Source organism: Tursiops truncatus, chromosome 1, assembly GCF_011762595.2.
Source record: "Tursiops truncatus isolate mTurTru1 chromosome 1, mTurTru1.mat.Y, whole genome shotgun sequence".
Classification (NCBI taxonomy): Eukaryota; Metazoa; Chordata; class Mammalia; order Artiodactyla; family Delphinidae; genus Tursiops; species Tursiops truncatus.
This window is the reverse complement of record NC_047034.1, coordinates 23,833,468-23,849,268: the sequence shown is the minus strand read 5'-3', so window position 1 is coordinate 23,849,268 and position 15,801 is coordinate 23,833,468. Positions and strand designations below refer to the sequence as shown.

The 15,801-nt window shown below is 35.3% G+C and overlaps 1 protein-coding gene across 16 annotated transcripts in view; it reads left to right on the top strand.

Annotated features, from left to right (window-relative positions):
• Window positions 1–15,801, top strand: part of CDC42BPA (CDC42 binding protein kinase alpha) — a 326,271-nt gene that overhangs the window by 212,378 nt on the left and 98,092 nt on the right. For 14 of the 16 annotated variants that reach the window (XM_073801159.1, XM_073801161.1, XM_073801158.1 and 11 more), the window contains exons 13-14: window positions 798–1,040; window positions 1,292–1,402. In XM_073801159.1, the coding sequence (XP_073657260.1) occupies window positions 798–1,040; window positions 1,292–1,402 (354 nt within the window). The remainder of the gene's footprint in view (window positions 1–797; window positions 1,041–1,291; window positions 1,403–15,801) is intronic. The other 2 variants (XM_073801177.1, XM_019920364.3) reach the window with 1 other exon arrangement.

Sequence of the window (15,801 nt, the reverse complement as noted above, 5' to 3'; positions counted from 1 at the left end):
AAACAGTTTTTCGTAGTCTTTTTGCCTCATCATTTTAAATAGTCTTTTGTCATTTTCCTATTTTTATGATTTCCTTTTATTTCTTCAAACATTTCATGTATAGCAGTCTTATCAGTATCTGATAGTTCTAATATCCAAATACCATTGGGGTTTATTTTTATTGTTTGTAATGTTTGCTTGTGGTTGTTTGTCCTTTGGGTGTTTGGGAAATCTATGGTTGTGAGCTCATATGTGTATGCTCTTAAAAAAAAAAATAGATATCATTGAGACTCTTCCTCAAAGAAGGTTGCATTTCCTTTTGCTGGGAGACAAGTGGTTCTGCTGACCCAAGTCTACTTCAGCTCCTTCTAAGTTTCTCACTTTAATTAGCTTTTCTCTTTGCTGCTGGCCCAAGAGTTAGTCTCCACATCAAATACAGCCCTTGTTTTTATCATTTGTAATCATTTGATACAATTTTTAAAAATTTCACAGATATCCGTTAAATTTCACAAAATCTTTATCTTTACCATTGTATCTTGTATTCCTATACCTTTATTTGTTTATTTGTTTATTGAAACTAAGGTACTGGAAGGTTAAATCAGTTGTTCCTTTGCAGTTAGCATGTTAGCATAAGGAATTGAGAATATGAACAGAGCACCATGCTCCTAGTATCTGTTCAAAAGTAGTTCATTTCTTTTAATTTTGTTCTGAGGTGAATAATTTTGGCTCTTCTTGACTTCATGATAAATATTTTGATGGCCAAATTTGGTCCCTAGGGTGCAGAATTGGTAACTTATATTCTTTTTACGAAACTGTAGGAACTAGTCCAGGCTAGTGAGCGATTAAAAAACCAATCCAAAGAGCTGAAAGACGCACACTGTCAGAGGAAACTGGCCATGCAGGAATTCATGGAGATCAATGAGCGGCTAACAGAATTGCACACCCAAAAACAGAAACTTGCTCGCCATGTCCGAGATAAGGAAGAAGAGGTGGACCTGGTGATGCAAAAAGTTGAAAGCTTAAGGCAAGAACTGCGCAGAACAGAAAGAGCCAAAAAAGAGGTTAGTAGTCAGGCAAATTTGTAGTGCCCATGGGGTAGTGATTAAAGCTGCTTTTTCAGACTAGTGAAATAATATATATTTCATTCTTTAATTTTTGAAAAGAGTTTTTTTTTTTAGTTTGGTAATAATATTTAATATGAATTTCAACATTTGAGTTATCTATCTATTGCAAGGTAAATTCCCATGGGGAGACATTTTATTGGAGAAACAATTATAACCATGAAATCTGCTTTTATCATTTTATTTTAAAGCTGGAAGTTCGTACAGAAGCTGTAGCTGCTGAAGCATCTAAAGACAGAAAATTGCGCGAACAGAGCGAGCACTATTCTAAGCAACTGCAAAATGAATTAGAGGGACTGAAGGTATCGTTTGATTTCATATTTATGAAGTTGAATTAATTTTCTCCTCTTTCTGCTTAACAGGACTATGTTATGTTCTCTTTTTGGTGTAGAGTAAAAACTAGCTATCCTTCAAACATAGTATTCTTAATTCTCATTCTTATCAATAGGAAGCTGGTATAGACTTCTTAATCATGCTGTAAGGAAAGGGAAGGCTGTATTTAGTGGGGAGAAGAAATCTTCCAGGAAGGAGTTAAAATATTTATGAAGGGGGCTTCCCTGGTGGCGCAGTGTTTGAGAGTCCGCCTGCCGATGCAAGGGACACGGGTTCGTGCCCGGTCCGGGAAGATCCCACATGCCGCAGAGCGGCTGGGCCCGTGAGCCATGGCTGCTGAGCCTGCGCGTCCGGAGCCTGTGCTCCGCAACAGGAGAGGCCACAACAGTGAGAGGCTGGCGTACCGCAAAAAAAAAAAATATGAAGGGCTGCATACCTTGACAAGATATATTGGTAATCTCATGGGAGGCAGGGTTAGATGTCCAGATCCTCTGTCTTGTTAAGTGACTTAGGAGAGGCTCAGAGGTAGCTTTGCAGATACTTCTGTTAAGTGGGATGAGATGATAATTGGCCTGGACTTAAACATCTCAGCAGAAGTGCTTAGCAAGGGAAATCTTTGTGCCAGCTCTAGAGTTGGACTATCTGCTTTTAAAGCCCAGCCTCATCAGTTACCAGCTGTGTAATGCTGGACAAAACATTTAATCTCTTTGGACCTTAATTTCTCATTTGTAAAACCCTATCTCATTGGTTTCATGTAAGGAGTACATATACATGTATGTAAGCTGCCACATCATAAGTGGTCAGTAACTATTAGCTATAGTAATAATATTATATATGTCAAAAGTGAGAGAATTAGGATTAATTGACTTCGTATTTCTATAACACTAAATTATAATCTGAATATGATGTCTGCCTTTTCTTGACCCTACCCTTTGCCTATCCCAGTTCCTCTGCATTGTCTGCCAGCCACCACCTCCACACACTCCTTGCGTGCCTAGTCTAGTATCTTATTCATCCAGCAAATATAAGAATGAAGTTGAATGTCATCTCAGGAAGTCTAAATATTCCTTATTCTCTGCTGCTATAGAATTTTGTTAATAACTTTACAATAGCTCTTATTATAATTATTTATTCACAAAATGTCTCCCCACCTAAACTGTGACTTAGCTTATTGAAAACATAGGCTGGTATATTATTTGTTTTGTTTTGATTGATCATGATTGCACAGTCTTGGTTAGCTTTCCAAAATAGTTATGTTTCTTCTATAAATAACCTATGCTTCTAGAGCAGGATTAGTGTGTAGAAGTCATTACATTACCATCTCAAATAACTTTCAGTCAGGGACTACTTTGTTTCCAGCACTATCTTAGGTGATTTTGGTAAGCACAAGAATCACAAAGTGCAAACTGGAGGAAATCTTAGAGATTATTTGCATTTGAGGAAAGCGAAACTCAGATGAGTTTAGGATTTTATAGTCTTAAATGATAGAGTACAGTTTAAACCCAGGTTTTCTAATTCTTAGTACCATTCTGTCCACTAGTTTTATTTTTATTTTTTTCTGTAACAAACACTGCTCATTGAAAACTCTGAGTCACATGTGTTTACCTACATATCAGACACTCATAATCTCTTGTGTCATTTACAGATTTGGGAAATTTGGGATAATAGTAAAACGACCCAATAAATTAGTTAATGCATTTAAAATGCTTAGCCCATGGCCTGGCACAAAGTAAAGGCTCAATAACTGTTAGCTATTATTATCATACTACCATTTCTTTAAGATATTTTCTAAAAGTGGAATTTCTTGATTTAAAGGTATACACATGTAAATTTTGAAACTTATTTTGGCCCCTTTAAAAGGTTGTAGGAATCTTTACTTCATTAAGAATACTCTTCAATAGAATTGAAGAGAAAAAAAGTTCTTGAATAAAAGTTAGAAACTTTAATACCCCACTTCCAAAAATGGATAGAACATATAGACAGAAGATAAATAAGCATATAGATGTCTTGATCAACAGTATAACCAACTAGAACTAGCAGATACATATATAGAACCCTCCACCCAACAACAGCAGAATACATATTCTTCTCAAGTGCAATTGATAAATTCTCCAGGATAGACCAGATGTTAGGCCACAAAATAAATCTCAATAAATGTAAAAAGATTGAGATCACACAAAGTATCCACTCCAATCACAATGGAATGAAGCTAGAAATCAATAGCATAAGGAAAACTGGAATGTTAAAAAAATATGTGGAAATGAAATAAGACACTCTTAACCAACCAGTGGGTCAATGAAGAAATCACAAGGGAAATTAGAAAATACCTAACTTTATATCTTACAGAACTAGAAAAAGAAGAGCAAAGGAAACAAAGCTAGCAGATAGAAGGAAATAATAAGGATTAGAGCGGTGTTCAATAAAATGAGAACAGAATAATAATAATAAAGGGAATGAAACCAAAGTTCATTCTTTGAGAGATCAACAAAATTGACAAACCTTTAGCTAGACTGACAGAGAGAGGGAGGAAGGGAGGAAACAAATGACATCAGAAATGAAAGTGGATATTAATACCTATCATCAGAAAGCAAAAGGATTATAAGAGAATACTATGAACAACTCTATGCCAACAAAGTAAATAATCTAGATGAAATGGACAGATCGAGAAGCACACAAATTACCTAAATGCAAGACAAAATAGAAAGTCTCAACAGACTTACAACAGGCAAAGAGATTGAATTGGTAATAAGAAACCTCCTGACAAAGAAAAGCCCAGGACCAGATAGCTTCACTAGTGAACTGAACCAAACTTTTAAGGAAGAATTAACACCAATTCTTCTTAAACTCTTCCACAGAATACAAGAATAGGGAACACTTCCTAACTCATTCCATAGGCCAGCATTGCCATAATACCAAAGCCATATGAATAATATCACAAGAAAAGAAAATTACAGACCAGTATTCCTAACGAATATAGATGTATGAATTCTCAACAAAACACCAGCAAACCAAATCCAAAGCCATATTAAAAGGATTATAAACCATGGCAAAGTGGGGTCTATCCCAGGAATGCAAGGGTGGTTGAATGTAAGAAAATAAATCAATTTAATACATCACATTGAAAGAACCAAAGGGAGGGGGGAACTGCATGATCATCTTAACTGATGCACATAAGTCATTTCACAAAATTCAACATCCTTTCATGATAAAAACTCTCAGAAAACTAGGAATAGAAGGGAATATACTCAACATGATCAAAGACATTTATGAAAAACCCATAGCTAACATCATACTCAATGGTGAATGACTGAAAATTTTTCCCCTGAGTTTAGGAATGAGACAAGGATGCCCATTTTCACCACTGCAATTAACATTATGCTGGCGGTTCTAGCCAGAGGAATTAGATAAGAAAAGGAAATAGAAGGCATCCAAACTGGAAAAGAAGAAGTAAAACTATCTCTATTTGCAGATCACAGGATCCTATATTTAATAACTCCAAAGAATACTACCAGTTTCCAATCTAGTATATAAGAACTTCAGAAGTCACCACTTTGTTCTAACGAGAAGTAAAAAGCTTAACAAATTGAAAAATCAACAACTCTTCTTAGATCTGTAAGGGAAGTAATATCACAGAACCAACTGCTGTCCTCCAAACTGGAGAGAGTGACAGGCAAATAAAGAGAATCACAGCTGGGTTCCTACAGGAACCCTTGTAGGAAATCAGTACCAGTGTAGGGAGACCTGAACTGTTATTGAAAAATTGCTAGAGGCTCAGTGCGGACAAGTTTGAGAGATAAAAACTCCAGGGGAGCCTCGTCATCGGGGAGCCCTGACAGTTTCATCAGTTTTACATCCTGGAGCTCTACGAGGTTTTCACAGTGAATATCAGAGAAAAATCCCCTTGTACTAACAATAGGGGTAACAATTTTGAATGTGCCAGAGCATTCTGTTCTTCTTAACAAGGTCTATCTTCAGGAGAAACTCTTCAACCAGAATCTAACTTGCTGGGATTTTATCAGACCTAACTGACTTGAGGGAAGGGAAATATTCAGCCCCAGCCCACTCTAGTCACCCTGTCAAAACAGGTAAGTGGGGGAGAAAAACTGACAAGGTTGTCTTAAGTTCACAGTCCAGAAGCACAGGCTCAGTAACATACTGATATCCAATCTTAGGACTATAGAACGCTTCCCCTCCCACCACAGCTTGCAACCACATTACTAATAGCCTATTTACAGCAGTTCCTTTTACCCAGTACATCATGTTCACCTATCAACAAAAAATTACAAGACATACTGAAAGACAAAAAACACAGAATAGAGCAAACATCACAACCAGACTCAGGGATGTTGAAATTATCAGGCCAGGAATTGAAAACAACTGTGATTGATATGCTAAGGACTTTAATGAAAAAGTAGAGAGCATGGAAAAATAAATGGGCAATGTAAGCAGAGAGATGTAAATTCTAAGAAAGAACCAAAAAGAAATGCTAGACATGAAACATATTGTAACAGAATGAAGAATGCCCTTTATGAGCTTATTAGTACACTGGATACAGCTGAAGAAAGAATCTCTGAGCTTGAGGATATCAAAATAGGACTGCCAAAACTGAAAAGCAAAGAGAAAAAAGTGAAAAAACAGAAAAGAATATCCAAGTATTGTGGAACATTTACAAAAGTTGTACCATACGTATAATGGGAACACTAAAAGGTGAACAGAGAAAGGAACAGAAGAACCATTTGGAACAATAATGACTGAAAATTTCCCCCAAATTAATGTCAGACACTAAACCACAGATTCAGGAAGCTCAAAGAACACCAAACAGGGTAAATACCCAAACAATTACACCTAGACATGCCATTTTCAAATTGTAGATAAAGATAAAAATCCTGAAAGCAGTCAGAGATAAAAAAATACCTTATCTCTAGAAAATATAAGGTAAGAATTACATTTGACTTTTGCTCTTCATGCAAACAAGAAGAGAGTGGAGTGAAATATTTAAAATGTTGAGAAAAAAAAACCTACCCACCTAGAATTTTGTACTTTGAGAAATTATCTTTCAAAAGTGAAGGAGAAATAAAGACTTCCTGAGACAAAGATTTCAGGGAATTTGTTTCAAGTAAACCTGCCATGCAAGAAATGTTAAAAGAAGTTCTCCAGAGAGAAGGAAAATGATATAGGTCAGAAACTCAGATCTACATAAAGAAAGAAAAAGCATCAGAGAAGGAATACATGAAGGTAAAATAAATAAAAGCTTTTATTTTTCTTATTCTTAATCTAATAGATGAAATGTTCAAAATAATAGCAACAATGTATTCAATTATATATACTTATATACATGCTTATGTCTGATTACATGTATATATAAATATGCTTATGTGTGCTTATGTGTAACTGAAATGAATGACAGCAATTATACAAGGGATAGGAGGCAGGAATTAGGATTATTTCATTTTATGGTACTTGCACTATCCATGAAGTGGTAGAGTGTTATTTGAAACTGGACTTGGATTGGTTATAAATGCAGATTGCAAACTGTAGAATGGCCACTTAAAAAAGGAGTTCAACTGATATGCTCAGAATGGGGAGAAAATTGAATCATATAAAATGCTTAATTAAAACCACAAAAGACAGGGACTACCCTGGCAGTTCTGTGGTTGAGACTCTGTGCTTCAAATGCAGGGGACATGTGTTCAATCCCTGGTCAGGGACTGAGATCCCGCATGCCACATGGCGTGGCCAAAAACAAGGGGAAAAAAAAAAACAGCAAAAGACAGTAAAGGTATGGAAGACAAAAATAGATACAAAGAAAGGAGCAATAAATAGAAAGCAGTAGCAAATACAATAGATATTAATCAAAAAACATCAACAATCATTTAGAATGTCAATGTTCTAAGTATACCAATTACAAAACAGATTATGTCAGATTGGATCAAAAAACAGTATCTAACTATATGTTGTCTAAAAAGTCCACTTTAGGTATAGAGGCACATATAGTTTTTCCTCAGTATCCATGGGGCATTGGTTCCATGCCCTCTCCATACCCCATGGAAACCAAAATCTGCACATGCTCAATTCCCTTATATAAAATGGTGTAGTACAGTCAGCCCTCTGTATCCATAGATGCAGAATTCGTGGATACAGAGGCCAAGTGTCTAGATTAAGAGTACAGGCATACCTTGTTTTATTGTGCTTTGCTATACTGTACTTTGCAGATATTACAAATTGAAGGTTTGTGGCACCCTGCATCGAGCAAGTCTGTCAGCACCATTTTTCCAATAGCGTTTGCTCACTTCATGATTTTATGTCACATTTTGGTAATTCTCACAGTATTTCAAATTTCTTCATTATTATATTTGTTGTGGTGATCTGTGATTATTGATCTTTGATGTTACTATTGCAAGAAGATTGCAACTCGCTAAAGGCTCAGATGATGGTTACCATTTTTAGCAATAACGTATTTTTAAAATTAAGGTGTGTACATTTTTTTAGACATAACGCTATTCCACACTTAATAAACTAGAGTATAGTGTGAATACAACTTTTATGTGCACTGGGAAATCAAAAAATTCATGTGATGCACTTTATTGCAATATTCACCTTTTTGCAGTAGTCTGGAACTGAACCCACAATATCCCCAAGGTATGCCTGTAAGTGGATGGAGAAAGATATACCATGATAACACTAATCAAAAGAAAGTGGAAGTAGCTATATTAATTTCAGACAGCATGGAATTTGGAGTAAGGAAAGTTTTTGGAAATAAAGAAGGGCATTGCTGTTCACCAAGAAGATGTAGCATACTTAATGTGTATGTGTGTAACAACATAGCATCAAAATGCATGAGGCAAAACACGACAGAAGTGCAGAGAAAAAGAGATGAATTCACTGTCATAGTTGGGAACTTCAGCACCCCTCTATCAGAAATGGACAGATCCAGCAGGCAAAAAAATCAGTAAGGACATAGTTGAACTCAACATCCATCATCAATCAAGTGGATGTAAGGACATCTATATACTGCTTCACCCAACAACAGCAGAATACACATTCTTCTCAAGCTTACATGGAACGTCCACCAAGACAGACCACATTCTGGGCCATAAAACAAACCTTAAGAAATCCTTAACAAATTTAAAAGAACAGGAATCATACATTGTCTGCTCTCAGACCACAATGGAATTAGACTAGATGTCAGTAACAAAAAGATAGCTGGAAAATTCCAAAATACTTGGAATTAAGGCACCACCCTTATAAAAAACACATGCGCCAAAGAAAATACCTCATGAGAAACTTAAAAATATTTTGAACTAAATGAAAATGAAAACACAAATGTCAAAATTTGTCAGATACAGTGAAAGCAGTGCTTAGAGGGAAACTTGTGACATTGAATGCATATATTAGGAAAGAAGAAAGATCTAAGATTAATCGTCTTAGCTTCCACCTTAGGATACTAGAAAGAGGAGAGCAAATTAAATCTAAAGTAATCAGAAGAAAAATAATAAAAATTAGAGCAGAAATCCATCAAATTGAAAACAGGAAACCAATAGAGAAAAATCATTGAAACCAAAGCTTATTCTTTAAAAAGGTCAATGAAATCGATAAGCCTCTATCCAGGCTAATTAAGAAAAAAAAGGGTCCCTTATCTATTTTTGAGAGAAATCATATTAACAAGTTTTCTAGTATGAAACTATTCTTACATTCTGGGAATCAGTTGCTCATATAAATAACTGAATTTCAATACAGCAATGGATTTCAAATGTTAACATTTTATTAACAATTTTTGCTGTTAAATGTATCAGTATATTGAGATGAGTCTGGTTTTATTATTTGGTGTTTTGATCAGGTTTTGTTTCAGGGTTATCTTAATTTTATATAAAGTAGAGTAAAGCTTGCTTTTTTTCTCTGTGCTCATAGAAATAAACTTCCTTGAAATCTGAAAAAATTCTCTTGTAACACATTCTTTGTTATTACATAGTAGCTTCTCAGTGCTTTATTTTATTGTTGATTTGAGACAATTTGGTCACTTATATTTTTCCAGTAAAAGTGTCTTTCAAACAGATTTTCAAACTTACAAGTTTGAATACCTTATATAAATTTAATAATTCCCTTGGAAACTTGAAAAGAAGGGGAATTACCTATCAATATAGTTTATATTATTTCATATATTTATAATTACCTTCACACTATAATTCTTTTAAAATTTTTCTTCTCTTTTCTGTGGTAAATATTTTTGCACAGAATATGCTTAATCTGTGTTTTGCCTGCTGTACTCTCTGCTATATCTTTAAACCTCTGATTGTAAAATAAAACACAAATACAAAGAAAAAACGAAAAGAGAGACAGGACACTACTAGTATCAGAAATGAAAGACAGAATGTCAGTATGCAACCCATGTACATGAAAAGGCTAATAAAGGAATACTATGAACAATTCTTTGCCTACAAATTTGATAACCTAGATGAAATGGACCAATTCCTTCAAAGACACAGGTCCCATAACTAACCAAGGAGAAATAAATAATCTGAAATGGCTCTGTCTGTTAAAGAAATTGAATCAATAATTAATAATCTTCCAGAACAGAAAGCACCAGGCCCAGATGTATTCAGTGGTGAATTCTACCAGACATTTAAGGAAGAAATCATGACAGTTCTCTACAGTTGCTTTCAGAAGATAGAAATAGAAGAAATACTTCTTAACTCATTCTATGATGCAAGAATTATGCTAATACCAAAACCAAAGACATTACAAGAAAAGAATGCTACAGACCAATGTAGAAAGCCTCATAGACATAGGTGCAAAAGTCCTCAAAAAATATTAACAAATTGAATCCAACAATATATAAAAAGAATTATACACCACAACCAAATGGAATTTCATCCCATGTACTGGTTCCGCATTTGAAAGTGAATTAATGTAATGCATCACTGATGTGATAAAAATCACATGATCGGGCTTCCCTGGTGGCGCAGTGGTTGAGAGTCCACCTGCCGATGCAGGGGACACGGGTTCATGCCCCAGTCCGGGAAGATCCCACATGCCACGGAGTGGCTAGGCCCGTGAGCCATGGCCACTGAGCCTGCACGTCTGGAGTTTGTACTCCGCAATGGGAGAGGCCACAACAGTGAGAGGTTCGTGTACAGCAAAAAAAAAAATCACATGATCATATCAGTAGATACAGAAAAAGCATCTGACAAACTCTAATACTCATTCATGATAAAAACTCAGTAAACTAGGAATAGAGGGGAACTTCCTCAACTTGATAAATAATACCTATCAAAAAACCTAAAGTAACATCATACTTAATGACAAGAATTTTGACGCTTTTTCATTAAGATCAAGAACAAAGCAAGGATTCTTCCTCTCACTACTCCTTTTCAACATCATGCTGTATGTCTTAGCTAATGCAATAAGACAAGAAAACAAAAAAAGTATACAGATTGGGAAAGATGACATAAAACTGTCTTGGTTAGCAGATCATATGATTGTCTATGTAGAGAATCAAAAAAATTAACAAAAAGACTCCTGGAACTAGTAAGGCATTTATAGCAAGGTTGCAGTTACAAGATTAATGCACAAAAGTCGGTCACTTTCTTATATACCAACCATGAATAAGTGGAATTTGAAATTTAAAACTCAGTACTATTAACATTAGCACCCACAAAAATGAAATAGTGAAGTATAAATATGCCAAAATATGCATAAGACCTGTACGGGGGAAACTATAAAACTCTGATGAAAGAAATCAAAGAAGAACTAAATAAATGGAGAGATATTCCACGTTCATGGATAGGAAGACTCTGTATTAGGTGTCTTATAAGATGTCAGTTCTTCCCATCTTCAACTACAGATTTTTTTTTTGTGGTACGCGGGCCTCTCACTGTTGTGGCCTCTCATGTTGCGGAGCACAGGCTCCAGACGCGCAGGCTCAGCGACCATGGCTCACGGGCCCAGCCGCTCCGCGGCATGTGGGATCTTCCTGGACCGGGGCACGAACCCATGTCCCCTTCATCGGCAGGCGGACTCTCAACCACTGTGCCACCAGGGAAGCCCCTTCAACTACAGATTTAATGCAGTACAAGTCAGAATTGCAGCAACTTCTTTTGTGGGTATCAACAAACTAAGCCTAAAGTTTATATGGAGAGGCAAAGACCCAGAATAGCTAACACAATAGTGAAGGAAAAAAAACATAGCTGGAATACTGACTTCAAGACTTATATAAAACTGCAGTAATCAAGACAATATGGTATTGGCAAGAGACTATACAGATAAATCATCTTTGACAAAAAAGCAAAGGCAATATAATGGAGCAAAGATGTACTTTTTAACAAATAGTGTTAGAAGAACTAGACATCAATGCAAAAAGAAAATTGAATCTAGACACAGAACTTACACCCTTCACAAAAATTAATTCAAAATGGATCACAGACCTAGACGTAAAACACAAAACTATTAACACTCCTAGACAATAACGTAGGAGAAACCTAGATAATCTTTGGTATGGTGATGACTTTTTACTTTCAGCACCAAAGGCACAATCCATGAAATAAAGAATTACTATGCTAGATCTCACTGAAATTGAAGTCTTCTGGACTGTGAAAGTCACGGCCAAGAATGAAAAGACGAGGCACAGACTGCAGGAAAATGCAGACATATCTGATACAAAACTGTTATCCAAATATTCAAAGAATTCTTAAAACTCAGTAAGAAAACAAACAACCGCAGGGTTGCATGATCAACATATAGTAATTAGTTGTGTTCCTATGTCAGCAATGAACAATCCACAATGAAATTAAGAAAGCAATTATAGTTACAATAGCATCTAAAAGAATGCCTTGGAATAAAATTAACCAAGAATGTTGTGCACTGAAAATTATAAAACATTGCTGAAAGAAATTAAAGGATACCTAAAATAAAGAAAAGATATCCCATGTTTATGAATAGGAAGACTTAGTATTGTTCAGATGTAGTTTTACCAAAAGTGATGTACAGGTTCAATTCGATCCCTATTATCAACAGCCCCTTTTGCAGAAATGGAAAATATGAGCCTCAAATTCATGTGGAATTGCCCCAAATAGCCAAAAAACTTGAAAAAGAAGGCCAAAGTTAGAAGACCCAAACTTCCCAATTTCAAAACTTATTACAAAATCACAGCAATAAAAAGAATATGACACTAGCATAAGAATATAGACCACTGGAATAGAATTAAGAGTCCAGAAATAAACTCATGTATCTATAGCCACAATTGATTTTTGACATAGGTACACATAGGTACTAAATCTGTTCAGTATGGAAAGAATAGTTCCTTCAACTCATGTGCCAGACAGCTGGATTTCTGCATGCAAACAAATGAATTTGGACTCCTACCTTACACCATATTAAAAAATTAACTCAAAATGGATCAACAACTTACATATAAGAGCTACAACCATAAAACTCCTAGAAGAAAACATTGGGGTAAATCTTCATGACCTTGGGTTTGGAAGTAGATTCTTAAGTCACAGAAAGCATAAGCAACAAAACAAAAAATGGACAAGTTAGACTTCATCAAAATAAAAACTTATTTGTATTGCATCAAAGGATATTTTTAAGAAAATGAAAAGATAACCTAAAGAATGGAAGAAACCATTTGTAAATCAAATATCTGATAAGGATTTGATATCCAGAATTTATAACGAACTCCTACAACTTAACAGAAAGATAAACTGCCCAATCAAAACATGGGCAATAACTTGCATAAACATTTCTCCAAAGAAGATATACTAGTAGCCAATAAGCACATGAAAAGATGTTCAACATCATTAATTATTAGGGAAATGGAGTTAAAACCACAAGATACCACTTCATACCTACTAAGGTGGCTAAAATTAAAAACAAAAACAAAATAAGTGATCGCAAGAATATGAAAACAATTGGTGATTCCTCAATAAAAGTAAATGTAGAATTACCGTATGACCGAGTAATTCAACTCCTAGTTAATATACCCAAAAGAATTGGAAGCAGGGACTTCAAACAGACTCTTGTACACTGGTGTTCATTAAAACATTAGTAAAACAGCCAAAAAGGTATAAACAACCCACGTGTTCATCAACAGATAAAGGAACAAAATGTGGCAAGTACATATAATGGAATATTATTCAACCATAAATGGGGTGAAGTTCTGATATATCCTGCAATATGGATGAATATTGAGAACATTATGCTAAGTGAAAGAAGCTAGACAAAAGGGGACAAATATTATATGATTCTACTTATATGAAATATCTAGAATAGACAAATTCATTGAGATGGAAAGTGGAATAGAGATTACCAGGGGCAGTGTAGAGGGGATAATGGGGTGTTTATTCCTTAATGGTTACAGAATTCTCTTTGAGAAGATGAAAAAGTTTTAGAAATTACAGTGTTGATGGTTGCACAACATTGTGAATGTAATACCACTGAATTGTACATTTAAAATGGTTAAAATGACAATTTTTTGTTATATATGTTTTACCACTTTAAAATAATTAATGTAGTATACCAAAAACTATTGAATTGTTCACTTTAAATGGGTCAATAGTATGGTGTGTGAATTATATCTTAGTAAAGCTGTTTTTTTGGTTAATATTTTGTTTTTTAAACATTAATACAGCTATCATTTCTTGTCTGGATAAATATGTAATGTTCTGTGTGGTTTTCCTGGGTTGTTTTCCCCCCAGTTGAAAAAAAATTTATTCTTCATATTGTAGTCAGAATAGTATTTTTAAAGTCTTTTAGTTTTGTGCTTAAAATCCTTTCATGGTACCAGTTTGCTTTTCAGAAGAGGCTCAAACTTTGTTAACATAGCTTTTACCTTATGAGGTCCTTGCTGTTGGAGATTCTAACTTACTATTTGGGTTTCCCTGCTCATACATCAGGTTTTCTCTAGTATCTAGACTTTTGTACATGTTGCCAGCAATATTCTATGCTCAGGTCTCAATTTAGATATAACTTCCTGTGGGTATCTTTCCTTCTATGGTTCTTCCTTCCACTGGGCCCTCTCCTCCCTGTTAGATATACCTCCCCTCTCCCCTATTGACTTTACTTGAGAAAGGCTGTTTTTTTTTAAAAAAAGTACTTTCCAATTGTTGCAATCATATACCACAGGAGTTTTTTTACCCTGTTGTATTAGTTTGCTAGAGCAGTTGTTACAAATACCCACAAACTGGCTGGCTTAAAAAACAGGAATTTATTGTCTCAATTATGGCAGTAGAAATCTGAAATCAAGGTGTTTACAGAGTTGGCTTCTGATGGTTTGCTGGCAGTGTTTAGCGCTCCTTGGTTTGTAGATGTATCACCCTGATTTCTGCTTTACTCTTCATATGATGTTCTCAATGTGTGCGTGATTCTGAGTCTAAATTCCTTCTATTTATAAGGATACAGTCATATTGGATTAGGGCCTACACTGATGACCTCATTTTAAGTTGATTACCTCTGTGAAGACCCTATTTTCATTTTCTTTTTTTTCAGGCTTTTTGAAGTACAAATGACAATTTAAAATCGTATGTATTTAAGGTGTAAAACCTGATATTTAGATATATGTATACATCGTGAAATGTTTCCCACAATCAAGCTAACTAACGTGTCTATCACCTCAGTTACCTCCTTCCTTCTGCCTTCCCTCTCTCCCTCCCTCCCTCCCTCCCTCCCTTCCTCCCTTCCTTTTTTTTTTTGGCTAAGAATATTTAAGATCCACTCTCTTAGCAAATTTCCAGTATGCAGTACAGTATTGTTAACTGTAGTTATCCTGCTTTACATTAGATCTCTAGAATTTATTTATCCTACATATCTGAAACTTGTGCCTTTTGACCAGCGTTTCCTCATTTCCCCTACCCCCTCAGCCCTTCGCAACCACTGTTCTACTCTCTGCTTCTAAGAGTTTGACTTTTTTAGATTCCACACATAAGTCAGATCATGCAGTATTTAAAACCCTAGTTCTAAATATGGTCACATTCTGAGGTACTGGTGTTTAGTGCTTCAACATATGAATTTTGGAGGGACACAATTCAACCCTTAACCCTTATATTTCACTTGAGAGTGTGATGTAAGCTTTTTCTCTGATTATTATGTGATTGTCACAGACATAATTTTAATGATTATAGAAGAATATCCACTTAGCCAGTTTCCTACTGTTAAATACACTTGGCCCTTCATATCCACAGTTTCCACATCTGCAGATACAGAGAGCCCATTGTTTGGGGTGGTGTGGGGGAGAAAATTCCAAAAGGCAAAATTTGGACTTGCCATGCCCTAGCAACTTTTACATAGCATTTGTAGGTAATTTAAAGAATTTGAGAGTATGTTATATGCGAATACTACTCCATTTTATATATGGGACTTGAGTGATCGTAGATTTTGG